Source organism: Erpetoichthys calabaricus, chromosome 3 (assembly GCF_900747795.2).
Source record: "Erpetoichthys calabaricus chromosome 3, fErpCal1.3, whole genome shotgun sequence".
In the NCBI taxonomy this organism is placed as follows: domain Eukaryota; kingdom Metazoa; phylum Chordata; class Cladistia; order Polypteriformes; family Polypteridae; genus Erpetoichthys; species Erpetoichthys calabaricus.
The window spans coordinates 107449500-107465620 of record NC_041396.2 but is presented as its reverse complement, the minus strand read 5'-3'; the positions used below and the strand labels follow the sequence as shown (position 1 = coordinate 107465620).

Sequence of the window (16121 nt, the reverse complement as noted above, 5' to 3'; positions counted from 1 at the left end):
CAAACCGTGCAAAGAAACTGTTAAGTTCCTCTGCTAGGTTGGCATTGTTATTGACCAGTGTGTCTTGTACGTCATTTTTCTTTTTGTAATCTGTGATTAATCGGATGCCTTGCCACATCCGCTGTGAGTTTGAGTTACTGTCAAAGTCCTCCTCAATCCGTTGTTTGTACATTAGTTTAGCAGACTTGATGCCCTTCTTGAGGTTGGCTCTGGCTGCTCTATAGGCTGAGGTGTCTCCTAATTTAAAGGCTTTGTCCCTTTCCCTGAGCAGCTGTTTGACTTCACTATTCATCCATGGTTTCTCATTTTGGTAGACCTTAATCCTTTTGTTGACAGTGACATTGTTCACACAGTAATTAATATATGACAGCACAGATGAAGTATATGTCTCTAAGTCTGTCTGATGAGAAAATATATTCCAGTCTGTTTGTTCAAAGCAGTCCTGGGGCAAATGGCCGTTTCAGGCCAAACCTTAATAGTCTTGCTAATTAGATTAGTACTGCTGATAAGGGCTTTGTGCGCTGGAACAAGAGACAAAGAGAGATGATCAGATTTGCAGAGGTGGGGGCGAGGAATGACCTTATAGGCGTCTTTTATGTTTGTATAGACGTGGTCTTATGTGTTTTCCCCTCTGGTTTTACAATGTACATGCTGATAAAGTCTGGGGAATACTTCCTTAAGATTCGCTTGATTGAAATCCCCAGCAATGATAAAAACTGCATCAGGATGCGAGTTCTGTTGTTTACTGATAATGTCAAACAAATTTTGGCCCAGCATGAGTGTGTCCTGCAGTCAACATTTGATCAATCTAGAGATGACGCCTGCCTTGAACCAAGTGACACTGAGGGAATGGATGGGCAAATGGATTATTTCAATGTAACATTTTTGATTAATTAAATTGAACCATATTTTTCTAACAAACTGAAAACGAAAATGGACACAAACAGAGAGTATCCCACAAAATGATAAACCAATATATCCATCTGGCTTTGATCAGTCTGCGCAACTGAAATTAGATAATAAAAATGAAAAAGGAAAGTAATTAGAATTGACAAGGCAAGATTTAAATTTTCATTCAGCCATAATTAAAAGTAAATCTATCTTCTAATATGCTTACAACATAACTAGAAAAAAGAAGACATGTCAAACTAAAAAAGCAGGCTCTACAGAAATGGACAAATGCACATACATGTAAAATTAAAATAGATTTTGAAAATGAATAATTATTGTTTAAGCATGATAATTATTAAAATAAAAAACATGAAAATTTTGTAAAGACTAGGCACCACAACTGATACTGTAATGCTTTGGTTACAGAGAATCACAATTGATATGACAGTAAGTTACAAATAATAACAGAGTTTCAAAGTATTTTTATGAAAATGTTATAATATTGGGCCTTTAGACAGAAAGTAAGCATATATTAAAAAAACACAGAATATTAAAAAGTTACATTAAAAAATAGAAACAGACTTTGAAAATATGAGGACATCTATTATACATAAGACCTTAATGAGATGGCAGGACACGTACAAGATTAAGGAGGACCTGAGGTTCACTAGCTATAGTTTGTGATCTAGCAGTGTGGCTGGATTGGAATCAGTTGTTTTATGCCCTTATCATAAGTCTGTATGTACTTGCTGCACTCTTATGTGAACACAGTATAAAAGACTGGTAGGTAGTATTCCCTTGGGGACTCTAAACTACAAAATTGCCTGTTCCATCCTTATCTCTGACTCACTCTGTGACCTTGAGCAAGTCATTTCAACAATATGTACATTATAGATTATGCAGTATGTGAAATATACACAAATTCACTGAGCAAATTATTAGGAATACTATACTAATATTGGGTTGGGCCTCCATTCGCTCTTAAATCAGCCTCAGTTTTTCATGCCATGAATTCCTGACCCTATATATGTGCCTCACATCATTAGACCAGGCTACATTTTTCCATTCTTCCACTGTTCACTTTTAATGAGCTTTTTCCTCATTACAGACACAGATTTCTGTTTTTATCCGATAGAAGTGGAACCCAATGTGGTCTTCTGCCGTTTAGCCCATCCACCTCAAGGTTCAACATGTTCCGCATCCTGAGATAGTTTTCTGCTCACCACAGACGTACAGAGTGGTTATCTGAGTTACCATAGCTTTTCTGTTAGCTCGAACCAGTCTGGTCATTCTCATCTGGGCTTTCTCATCAATAAGGTGTTTCCATTTGCAGAACATGCTACACACTGAATATTTTCTATCTTTCACATCATTGTGAGTAAGCTGTAATGGCTGTTGTGTGTGAAAATCATAGGAGATCAGCAGTTGCAAAAATCATGTTTTAATTATATAATAGTAATAATAGCAGCAGCTCACTACTCAAAACGGAAAATGCAGAAAAGACCCGGGATTGAACCTGCAACCTCTTAATTCAGAAGCAGCCATTCTTACCTCTAAACCAGCCATGCAATTGATAAATGGGCTTTAGTTTTTACATATTGACAGCAATATGTAAATTGAATAATTTATTTTTCTTTGATTATATTCTTAATAAAGACACACTTGTTTTGTTATACCTTTTGTGAAAGTATTTATTTGATATTTGAACTTCAGTCTTCACACATTATACATTTCGCAACATTTTATCAATTATTACTATAACGTGAAAAAAGTTTCTGTTTTAGTTACGTGTTCAACATTTCTTGCCTTGCTTTTCCTGTCATCCTACATTTATCCAGATCATTGTTGAAACGGAACACACATGAAATGTATGAATTCCAAATAAAAACATATTATTTAACCTCTACAATTCAAGGCACCTCACACCCAGATAAACAGACTTGAGCTGGGAGAAGTTCAGATGCGTCGGTGGGGGATGGGGTAGTAGGCTGTTTACTGCCTGTACTAATTGATACATTTGCAAAACAAAGACACTGATGAAGAGGTGTGAAGTAATTTAAAGTGGTCCCGGCATTACGACTTTTTCATAGGCTTCAGGAATTCTAGTGTTAAAACATGTTTTTCAAGTATGGGTAGCATGCAGGTGCATGCAACACACTACCAAAAGTCCTGTCCATATTCATTTCAACTTTCACTAAGTTATTGTGGACTTCTGTGACATCCAAGTTAATTAGTGTTTCTAAATTAGTCCACTATATACAGTAAGGCTGCAGTTATTTGTGAATATGATCTTCTATATGCTTGTACCCCATATAGGTCTGGCTTATGCTGTTAAAATTGGATTCCAGTTCCAAGTAATCCTGTGGTGAACTGGGTAGGTTTGAAAAATGGATGTGTGCTTTTTATTGCATTGGACATGTGTACCATTTTTATACTTTTACTTTGATAAAGAAGTTTATATGATAATAAATATGATATTTAGGGTTTACCTGCTCAGACTTTCATTTCTTAGCTATTTTTAGTGTTAAACTTTTAATATAAATATAATTAAAGTAGTTTGACAATGCCATAAAGAAAGAGATAGTGGTTATTCATACACATTCACTCAACTATTGTTCTCTCTTTTCATGGTTCATTTTTATTTAAGTGCATATTTTTGATACAGTATCCTCTTGTCACTGCATTCATCCAATTCCTTAATGGGTGACTCATTTCTGTCACTTCATTTTGAAAGATGCCTTTGTTACTTCTCAGCAGTGATCCTCTACTTTCTCTGTCAGTGTCTTATCATAAAACAGAAGACTGTAATTCATGTCTCTTTGTGATCATTTATAAAGCTCTTTTATAATACAGAACAACTTATGACTGTCTGTACTGAAGCTATTGTAAATTAATAATAGACCCTTTTTTGAAACGTTGGCTCAGACAGCGTGGTTCATGCCCAACACTATCCCTCTGTCTTTTTATTTTCAACACCCAGTGTTGCATCACAACTGTATTAAAATGGTGCTACCCCACAAGCTGCTTTCCTTTCAGTATTTAGGCCAGTGGCTGAGGCTCCCATAACATAAGTGTGAATTTCCCGTTGGGATTAATAAAGTATCTATCTATCTCTATCTATCTATCTAACACTAATTTTTATATTTGAATTTTCAAAATGTCATTCTGAAATTTATTATTTTTAGCCTAAATTAAAATTCTTCCACAAATACAGTTCAAGACAAGGAATAAATGACAAAATACTTAAACACTCGAGTAACATTCATTATACATGGCATTTAATGCTGATTTAACTTCTCAAAACAAATAGCCTGTAATTTGCAGAAAGGTAGCACGATCATATCATATCATAAGAAAAAGAAAAATGAGAACAAAGGTGAATTGCTTGTATACAATGAAGTTCTTGGCTGCAATCTGCATCCTGGAAGTATTATTCAGAGGAAATATCCAAAAGCTGGATGACAATGCTGATTTCAGTATGGCAGCAGTCAAATATTAAACTGTTGTGACAGTAGTAGCAGTAATGTATTATTGCATCTTCTCCCAGCTTTTGTCTGTAACTAAAACATTTTAAAGTATTCTGGCCTGAAACTGTTATACAAAATTCTTGCAGATGACCTTTTGGTTTATGTATTTTTCTACAGTTTCTCATTATTTACATGTTTTACACCTGAAAATGGTGTCTTACAGCTTAGAAATCATACACCTCCCTTTAATAAACTGTCTTGTGGACAAGCCACCTGGATTGGGAACCGAGTACAGTGGGTAACACCATAGCACCGCACTGGAACAGTGTGAGGATTTTGACGGTGGCTGGAGTGCCAATCCTGCCACTAACCCCATGTTTTTCCCTGCAAGTTAGAGGTATTGCTTGCATTGCTGGATGCAGATTAACGATATACGCAGGACAAAGCAATTGCAGGTTAACACTAGAGTCCCTCAAGCCTATGAAAAAACTCATAATCCTGGCCCACATTAAATTCCTTCGCACCGCTCCATCAGCGTCTTTTGTTTTATAAATGTGCAGATCAGCACAAGCAGCAAGCAGACTGCTGTCCCATCCCCCATACTGACGGAGCTCAACTCGGGCAAAAAGTTCTCCCAGCTCAAGCCTTGTTTATCTCGGTGTATAGGGTAAATAACATATCTTTATTTGGAACACATGCATTTCATATGTGTTCTGTGTCTACAATGATCTGTGTAAATGTAGGATGACAGAAAATGCCTGAAATGCAAGAAATGTTGAACGCAAACCTAAAACACAAACTTTTTTCATGTTTTAGTACTAACAACATTTTGACATGAAATGTATGATGTGTGAAGTCTAAAGTCCAAATATAAAATAAACACTTTCACAAAAGGTACACGTATAACAAAACAAGTGCACTTTTATTCTACAGTATAAACAAAGAAAAAGAAATCGGGTTAGAGTACGATATGGATACAACTGCTTTGGTGGTACAGTGGTAAAAACTGCTGACTCATAATCAAGAGGTCGCGGGTTTAATCTTGGCCACTTCCCGGAATTAATGTTTTGAGTAGTGAGCTGCTTTTATTGTTACTATTATACAATAAGAACATTTGATTTGAGTCTGTAACAGCCGGTGTAAATTTATGGTACTTGTAAAGGTTAGCGTTTTTTCTTTTTTTTTTATTCAGTTTTATTCTCTCAGTTGCTAGTGTTTAGATCTGGCAGTGCCATGCTGACACTTCAGTACGCAAGCAATTGTATGAGAATGCAGTCAGACTTCTTTTTTTGGGCACATACACCGTTAGACCTAAACACTAGTGTGGAGAGTTGTTCACTTACTGAAGATTCTATAGATGCAGGTGGAAGCTTCCACTATACTTTTCATGGAATTACACATACACTTTGTCAGCATGCCCGTGTCGATCAAACACAGGAAGATCTGCAGTCTATATGTGACTTTACACTGTAGGAAGACAAGTAAATAAATCAAGGTAACCAGGTAAATAACATTCGATGTGGCTTTTATATAAGTAACATATAAATATTTTTTTATATGTTCTTTATATAAAGACCATCACAAAACATAATCACAAACAGAACTTTGCATGATACTTGGCGAGCTTGGCATGCCTTGCTCATTCTCATCTGACTTCACCTCTGTTATAGCACGTCTTTATTTTAAAACAGCAGTGTCAGATTGGGGGGAGCATCTGAGAGAATAAAACTGCATAAAAAAAAAATGCTAACCTTTACAAGTTCCATAAATTTACACCGGCTGTTACAGACTCAAATCAAATATATGTTTATATTGTATAATACTAACAATACCGCTGTACCACCGAAGCGGTCGTATCTGTGTAGTACCCTAACCCAGTTTATTTTTCTTTGGTTATATTCTTGAATAAAGGGCACTTGTTTTGTTATAAGTGTACCTTTTGTGAAAGTGTCTATTTGATATTTGGATTTCAGTCTTCAAACATTATACACATGTCAAAATTTTGTCGTTAGTACTAAAACATGAAAAAAGTTTGTGTTTTATGTATATGTTCAACATTTCTTGCATTTCCTCTCATCCTACACTTACATACTGTAGATTGTTGTAGACATGGAGCACATATGAAATGTATGTGTCACAAATAAAGAAAGATTATTCACCCTATACAACTCCAGGCACCTCACAAGCAGATAAAGAGCCTTGGCTTGAGCTAGGGGAGCTTTTTGCCCGAGTTGAGCTTCGTCGGTAGGGGGGATGGGACAGCAGTCTGCTTGTTGCTTGTGCTGATCGACACATTTATAAAACAAAAGATGCTGATGGAGAGGTGAGAAGGAATTTAAGGTGGGCCGGGATTACAAGTTTTTTTGTAGGCTTTAGGGATTCTAATGTTAAGGGCCTTGCTCAAGAGCCCAATGGAGTAGAGTCACTTCTGCCATTTATGGGATTCAAATTGGCAACCTTCCAATTGCCGGCAAAGATCCCTAGCATTAAAGCCACCATTCCACTCATTAAAGTGTCTAACATATACTAAAGCAGTTTTCCTAAAACAAGCTACATTTTATTATACATAATGTAAGTGCTATGGAGGACAGACAGGCATCCTGGCTGGATGAAAAAACTTCTTGCCCGGACAGAAAAATACTGTATAATTAATGGAATAAGCAGGAGCTGGAGCAGTTCCATCCCCGATACAACAGGTTGCAGTGGTCCTATCAAGGACTCCCAGTTTGGACACTTGCAGAAGTACATGGGAGTTGGAGTCCGGAAAAGCAGTGTTAGGGTCCCTGGATGCCTTTAGAGGGCATTGTTGGAGGAGGATATCTGCATAAAAACAAAAAAAAACATAAATTAAAAATTGATATAAAAATTTTGCTCAGCGTTTTTTACTTGTGGTACCATATAAGCTATAACTCAAGTGGTCACCCACCATAGCTAAACACATAAAGCAGTTTGTATCATAATCTACATTTTAGCCAAATAGTGATAGATTTAACTTAAAGGACAGAAGGTAAAATCAACTGTCTGGTCAACAGTGCAAAACAATTATTAAAGCTAATAATTTAATATTCCAATATTCCAGGAGACTGGATTTAGGTTTTTATAACACATAACACCAGGAAGAACTTGTGCGACACTCGTATTAACTTTGTCAAAAACTGACAACGTTTTTCATGGATGTTTTGAAAAGTTTTGCTGTTGTTCTTTTTTTGTTGTTTTTTCTCTGTTGTAACTAAAAATATCACATGGTGAGTTACTAATTAAAATAAAATCATAACTTTGGTTGGAGTATTCCTTTAAAAAGAGAGCATAAAACACACTGGTACACTAGTTCTGATATTAGAACGATATATTTACTAGCACATATACAACTTGGTTTCTATTTAGGATAGTAGTTAATTATAAAACCGAGAAGTACTATAGTAATAAAAATTAATAATTTTGCAAGCATGTAGTACAAGTATTTTTATTAATTTATTTACTCTTAACCTAGACTATAAAAAGAAAATTTCAAACATATATAAATATTAAAAATGTTTTAATTGAATCCCATTAATAAGTGTATTACTTTCTTCAAATTAAAACTGGTTCTATACAATTCCATTTATCAAAGTTAAACAGTTTAATATGTAACAATTCATATTTTACTATATTTTATATAACAACAGAAAATCATAGTTTCCATCTTCAATATCTAGTAGATAATCTGCCCAGTAAGATCCTGTCCTTCCTTCTTCATGTCTCTTGTTGCTACCTGCCTCACTAAATTCAATTCTGAAAATGCTTTCAATCAGCTCTGCGCTGAGCCTTTGTGTACTGAAGCACAAATAAGATTCAAATGGTAATGGATTTTCTGTAATTTTCTGAAGCTGGATTGACAATCTTTTTAGAATATATTAAAATATATATTTCTTAATGTCATGTTACAAACAGTATACAATCTGAGCGGTATACAACTTGAATTTTTAAAAATATATATTTCTGAATGTCATGTAACATATTGTATACAATAAATGTGTCAGCATATTGCTCAGCATATTTAGATACATTTTTAAACTCTTATAATTTAAAAAAAAATTTCCCAACTCTCTTTCTTTCCAGTTTCTTTGATGTTATGAAGACATCCTGCCAAAAGGAGGACTGGGTTGTGTTTTGCCATGATATTCCTCAGGACTAAATATGTGGATGACTTTATCTGTTTTTAAATACTAATTTCCATTAAACTTCATTTGTAGGACTTTGTACTTTATTTTCAACACCATTTTTGATGTTTTTACAAAATTTCCAGTACTGATGCAATGACACTTTGTTAGTCAAAAAAATTGGAAACACATTCTTAATGCCTGGATATGTCAAATCTTGCATAGATAGTGAAACTTTTGTTTTACCAGTTTTATTCTACAAAATGTCTGAAGATAACGTAATACTCATCTCTGGCAAATCCTAAAAGTAGACAAAATGATATTCCCATCTATTGTGTAATTACTTTTTAGATAAAAAAATGCAGTTACTATCTAAAACAAGACCATGTGTCCATAGGCTTTTCTCGTGTGGTATATTCCCCCATCATTCCATTGTCTAGTCACCCTCTCTCTACGTGTAAAGCACATCAGTTTACTTGAATTGTGTTGTTGGTGTCAAATAAATTGATGAATGTATGTAACATTCTTGTTTATCGTAACACCAGAGAGTGGAAACCTCTTGCATGTTAGTTAGACATATGAGAAATAATTTCACTGTACTCTGCAGTTGTGACAATATTGTATGACTACTACAATATACAATTCATTCATCCAGTCATTGCTTAACCTTGAACTTAACCAAAAGCAATTATGAGGTTGGAATCACAATGTAATGAAAAAATACTTTCAGACCAAGATTGGCACATTCCTTGTTAATGCATAAGATGAATATGTATCCATAAAGTTTTAGTACAATGAACATAGCACCTTCTAGAAAGGGCGAAGAGAAAGACGCAGTGCTTATCTACACTTCTCTTGCTATCACAAACTGTTGACACATCTGCTGTAGTGTTAAAGCTATAATGTCAGGCAAAACTGAGGTATTTGTTAATAAAACTCCTTCAAACTGTGACTTCTCAAAGTCAATAAAATGCTATTAAGTATGCCTGATTTTTTTTCCACTTGTTTGTCACACAGCTTCAATTACACCTAAGCCCTTCTTGTCATCGCTTACAGGTTGTTAGCCCATAATTACTTCCACATTACTGTTTCTTAAACCTATGAAGGACTGAACTGTAAAGATAAACTTTCTAGAGGCCTTCACGAGCAAACACCACATCCATATCTATTTCCACCAGTGAGTCACAGTATTCCCAAGGCGTTTGCTGCACGTTCTATCACACCAGAGTAAGGATCACTAAATTGATTTAACACTAGAATTACCAGAGCCTACGAAAAAACTCGTAAATCCGTCCCACCTTAAATCGCGTCTTAGATCCGTTTGCACCTCTCCGCCAGAGTCCTTTGTCATCTAAATGTGCTGATAAACAAAAGCTACTAGCAGCCAGCTATTCCATCCCCCCACCGACTTAGAACGAATTTCTCCTAGCTCATGGCTTGCCTTGATTTGATTATGTGGGATTGAAGTGGAGTTTTAGAGTAGAAATAATATAGTGTTATTTGGAATACACGCATTTCATGTGTGTTCTGTTCCGTTCAGTAGTCTGTGCAAACACATTTTTAAAACAGAAACGTTTTTCATATTCTAATAGTAAATGACAAAATGTAGGCATAAACTATATAACGTATGAAGCCTGAAGTCCATATATCAAATAAACACTTTCACAAAAGGTACAAATAAGAGAACACGTGCGCTGTTATTCAAAAATATAACTGTACAAAAAAAAAAAGCCGCGTTACCATGCCACATTGACACTCTTACTGCAACCGCCGCGGTGGCGTAATGGTATCAGCTTCTGACTGGGAGTCAGAGGGTGGCGAGTTCGATCCTGCACGGCTCCACTTCGAGAAGTGAACTGCTCTTATTCTTACAATTTTAGAATAACAACATAAATTTGATTTCAGTCTTTAACAGCCGGTGTAACTTATGATACTGGTAAAGGTTAGCTTTTTTTTTTTTTTTAATTCACTTTTCATTCTCGCAGTCGCATTCAGAATCAATCCATACAACCCCATCTGACATAAAGACGCGCTATAGGTCTGCAGTGTACCACGATGCATACTACTGCCCCCCCCCCCCCAAAAGGGTTCTGACACACAAACGCTGGCGAAGCTGCCTTCTTCGTATCTCACCGTCACTTGAAATCAGCAGTTCTTAGCATTGCACCACGCAAGCTGTCATATCAACCACCAACTGTAACTTGCTTTCTTTATTCTTCAGTTATAGTCTTGAATAAAAGTACACTTTTATTTATGTGAAAACAGCTGTGTCAGATGGGGTTGTATGGATTGATAAGCAGCTAAGAACTGCTGATTTCAAGTGACGGTGAGATACGAAGAAGGCAGCTTCGCCAGCGTTTGTGTGTCAGAACCCTTTTGGGGGGGGGGAGGGCGGTAGTATGCATCGTGGTACACTGCAGACCTATAGCGCATCTTTATGTCAGATGGGGTTGTATGGATTGATTCTGAATGCGACTGCGAGAATGAAAAGTGAATTAAAAAAAAAAAAAAAAGCTAACCTTTACCAGTATCATAAGTTACACCGGCTGTTACAGACTGAAATCAAATTTATGTTGTTATTCTAAAATTGTAAGAATAAGAGCAGTTCACTTCTCGAAGTGGAGCCGTGCAGGATCGAACTCGCCACCCTCTGACTCCCAGTCAGAAGCTGATACCATTACGCCACCGCGGCGGTTGCAGTAAGAGTGTCAATGTGGCATGGTAATGCGGCTTTTTTTTTTTGTGCAGTTATATTTTTGAATAACAGCGCACGTGTTCTGTTATTTGTACCTTTTGTGATAGTGTTTCTTTGATACATGGACTTCAGGCTTCATACGTTATATAGTTTATGCCTACATTTTGTCATTTACTATTAGATTATGAAAAACGTTTCTGTTTTAAAAATGTGTTTGCACAGACTACTGAACGGAACAGAACACACATGAAATGCGTGTATTCCAAATAACACTATATTATTTCTACTCTAAAACTCCACTTCAATCCCACATAATCAAATCAAGGCAAGCCATGAGCTAGGAGAAATTCGTTCTAAGTCGGTGGGGGGATGGAATAGCTGGCTGCTAGTAGCTTTTGTTTATCAGCACATTTAGATGACAAAGGACTCTGGCGGAGAGGTGCAAACGGATCTAAGACGCGATTTAAGGTGGGACGGATTTACGAGTTTTTTCGTAGGCTCTGGTAATTCTAGTGTTAAACTGGGTAAGCAACTTTGCCATGAGTGCGTCTTACTATCACCTCTTGCTTGCAATTTTTAATCTGGAACTGCACATTATCCAATTTGGCCACCTGAGCATTTCATCTATACTGTTTCTAAATGGCGTTCTCTTCTTCCACCCCTGATTTGATCACAAGCACACACTACAGTGGTTTGTATCTTAGTGTTACGGTGAAATTCCTACTCATATGTCTGACCAACATGCAACACCTGGTGCTATAACAAAAAATAATGTTACATGGTGTAAAAGAACACATGAAACAAAGGGAAAGGTTTGGGGATCCATCCTGTATTCTTGGAAAAAGATTTGTTTGATATGTCTTTATAGACATGCACTCAAAACAGAACTGAAGTAAATGAAAAATGGATGCTATATACTGTATATAGCTGATAAACCGGAATTTACGTAATGGGATGATGGAATTCTGGGAACCAGAAATTACATCGGATGGAGGTGGGGTCTTGAGGAGCGGAAGTGATGTTGGCTGGCTCCTGAGGACCGGAAGTGGTTTTAAGATAAGGGTTCATCGGCCGGTCTACAGAGAAAGATGAGAAAGGGCAGTACCAACCCTTGGTCTGGCGGGAATATGTTGTACATGTACATGTATTCAGACCCATAAACTGTCTCCCAAGCGCAATGGTTAAATTCTAGGATTTTGGACTGTGCAGAATCCATTTGTTATTTTTTTGGTATTTTTATTTTCACATTGACATTGCTATATTTTGGCATCATTATTTGGTGATATTACTATGCAGCCATTTTGTCAATCATATATAGAGACACACACACACCGCCATTCTTACCATATGATTGTGGCTGTGCTATCGTTGTCACTGCCATCATGCTGTCATCACAAGTTTGAAGCGGTGTGTATCTATGAGTTTCTGCATAGTTAAATGAAAATGTGAGTGTATAAAAAGTGTTCTTTTTGTTATATAATACTCACAGTCTTTGCTGGTTTAGTGACTATGCTTCTGAATTGTGTATTGGTCTTAGTAATTTGGTTGGTTGCTTTCCTGGTTTTGACCTCAACTCGATTAAGTCTTAGATTATCTTGATTTAATCTCCTGGCCCTTTTGGAACTCTGCTTCTTAGGATGTGCCTTTCTCTTTGTTGACACAACCAGGATTAATAATTAGTATCTCCTAATCCAAGGTCATAGTTCATCTCCTAGAAAGGAATGGATGTCCCAACATCTATAGAAATTCTCTTTCTGGACCACCTCCATCAATTCCATATACAATAACACCAAAATCATCTGTAAACTTCACTAGCATTGTTTAAGTTAGATGATACAATAAACTTTTAAATGAAGACAGAGCTCTCTCCCAAACATCTCCACTGGTTATATTGAATCCTGAAACTTTAGTAGGTAGTATTTGCATGGCCATGTCAGAACAAATGGCTTTCACATCAACTGATGGATTTTTAAACCAAAGAAGAAGAAGAAAAAAAAGCTACAGTTAAGGACAGTATTTGCTTAATAATTCATTAAGCCTGCAATATTTATGCATGTGAATAATCTGTATGTGACTAATAATAGTTAGTAATACATAAGTTTATTTTAAATTCTTGTATCATTACAGTTTGAAGTTTAAGTTTAATTGTACTGTAAACTTTCATGATTTTAATTGAACAATACAAAATGATTGGACAGCAAAAATGTAATTATAAAATGTGTCATATAAAATCACTGCTGAAATATTACCTAGGTGGGGTTTTTATAAGGATGTTTACAAAAAAAATGTACTCCATTATAACCAATGCTTGAAGTGGGCTACTAGTCACCTCTTCCAATTTCAACTTTTATGTGAACCATCACAGGGGTGTCTTCCGCTGTCTTACGACGATGATCAACGTTTTACAGTACCAGCACCTCTTTTTAGGAAACTTTTGACCACCTGAACCCCTCCGAGAATCTTCAAAGGGGACTTTCATCCCCACCACTCTTCAATCGAGTACTGACATATCCCAGCATTCAGAACTTCACAGGGTATCTCTGTAATTCTTTAATCAAATGTCACTGTAACAACATAAAAAGAGTACAGGCAGTCCCCGGGTTACGTATGAGATAAGGACTGTAGGTTTATTCTTAAGTTGAATTTGTATGTAAGTTGGAACAGGTACATTATTTTAATAAATGCAATTTGGACAGATGTTTGTCTCAACATTTTATTTATTTTTACCTTTCTGTGCATGCACAGTAAATGCTTAAACATTTTCAAATACAGTACAGCCTTAAACAATGTTGGTAGAACTTGATGGACTTGATGAAGAGGATGGGACTGGTCTCTTAAAGTAGGCATCAAGGGAGATATGCACGGAGCTTTTCTTTTTCTCATCATAAATAGCCTTGTAGCATTTCAGGCCTTTGGTAACTGTTCAGTAAATTTTGGTGAACTTCTCTGTATCAGGATCTTGCTCCTGTAACTTTGCCATTCCTGCTTCGATGAGACGAAATGCATCAGCTAACTCTTTTTGTAGAAAACTTTTTTATTGGAGTCCCTAGGTCCTGGCTTTTTTCACTGAATGCTATCATCTGCTGTTCTAGTTCCATAAAGTCTTCATTGGTTAGTTCTTTGCCATGGAGTTGAGAAATTCTATGGTATCATTTTCACTGATGTCCAGCTGCAGCTGATTTCCAATAGCAACCACAGCTTGCCTGGTTTTGGTGATTTCATCATCTGTAAACCCCAGAAATTCTTGTGTGAATTGGGGGCACAATTTTTTCCAAACACCTTTCATATTTGTCTCTTTCACTTCAACCCAAGCGTCAGCAATATTTTTAATGGCATCATAAGTGTTATAACTCTTCCAGAACTCCCTTAAGGTCATCTCATCATTTTGAGTAGCCCTGGCAGTTTGTGAGAATGTCCTCCGTAAATAATAGGCCTTGAATTTCCCATTGGGATTAATAAAGTATCTATCTATCTATCTATCTATCTATCTATCTATCTATCTATCTATCTATCTATCTATCTATCTATCTATCTATCTATCTATCTATCTATCTATCTATCTATCTATCTATCTATCTATCTATCTAAAGGAGGCTATGACTCCCTGATCCATTGGCTGAAGTATTGATGTAGTGTTGGGGGTAGAAACACCACCTTTACATTGGGGTGCATGTCATCTAAAGTGTTTGGATGTCCAGGGGCATTGTCAAGGAGAAGGAGAATTTTGAAAGGAATGTTTTTGCCCAAACAATAACGTTCAACAGCAGTGATAAAATGGTTTAAAAACCATTCTTGAAAGACAGCAACTGTGACCCAAACCTTTTTATTTGCCATCCAAATAACAGGAAGAGGTACCTTAGTGACATTACATAGTGCCCTCGGATTTAGGGAGTGATGCACTAGCAAAGGCTTGAGCTTGAAATCCCCAGGTGCATTACCCCCAACTAATAAAGTCAACCTATCCTTTGATACCTTATGTCCTGGTGCACCTTTTTCCTCTTTGGAAATCCTATCAGGCATTTTTTTCCAGAACAAGCCAGTTTCGTCTGCATAAAATATTTGGTCTGGCAAAAAACCTCTCTCATCACTAATAATCTTCCAATATCTTGGGAAAATCACTTGCAGCACATACATTGGCACTCGCTGCTTCACCTTGAATTTTAAAATTATGCAAATTTGCTCTTTCTTTAAAGCGTTTGAACCAACCCCTACTTGCCACAAATTCTTCATTGTAGTCACCTTCACATGCTGTGCGAACAGCTTTTAAATCATTAAAAAGGCTTTGAGCCTCTTCTTGCACCAAAGAAAGACTGATAGGTATATTACACTGATTTTGGTCTTCAATCCAAATTATCAACAGCCTTTCCATCTCAATAATTAAACCACTGTGTTGCTTGGTAATTATTGTAGCATTCTTTGGAGTATGGTCTTGCACATGCTCCATTATTCTGCCTTTATCTTTTAAAATTGTTCTGATTGTTGACCGACTATAACCAAGTGCTCTGCCAATGAATGATGGAGTTTCAACTCTCTCTGACCTTTTTATTATTTCTACCTTATTTTCCATGGTGGTCTCTTCTTTATTATATCACCAGCACTTGCATCAGATTTATGTTTCAGAGACATTGTTGAAGGGTGAAGACAAAAGGTTAAGATGAGCTCTTCTGCACAGCACTGTGCACGCTCTCACAGTAGGAAGGCACCCCTTGTCAGCACATCTGGTGTACTGACGAGAGACAACTTCCTGCTATGTATGTACAAGCAGGCTTGCTATTGAGAATTAATAGGGGCGGCGAGGGGCGGTTCACCTCCTGCCCACCACACAGTCACCTCCACTTGCATACAGTATGCTGCCTGCAGCGTCAGCCCACCGAGATTGAACAGGGTGCGGCCAAATGCAGGTAGTGAATCGCCCAAAACTGCCCCCAT

At 36.7% G+C, this 16121-nt stretch overlaps 1 protein-coding gene across 1 annotated transcript; it reads right to left on the bottom strand.

Moving 5' to 3' along the window:
- Nucleotides 1-14304: 14304 nt before the first annotated feature.
- On the bottom strand, nt 14305-15744 carry LOC114649323 (tigger transposable element-derived protein 1-like; the record flags this gene model as incomplete). Its single annotated transcript, XM_028798828.1, is given in 4 exon segments — nt 14305-14632; nt 14783-14831; nt 14834-15291; nt 15293-15744. Coding segments are annotated over 4 exon segments (1287 nt in total), but the record flags the coding sequence as incomplete, so codon positions are not given.
- Nucleotides 15745-16121: the final 377 nt, after the last annotated feature.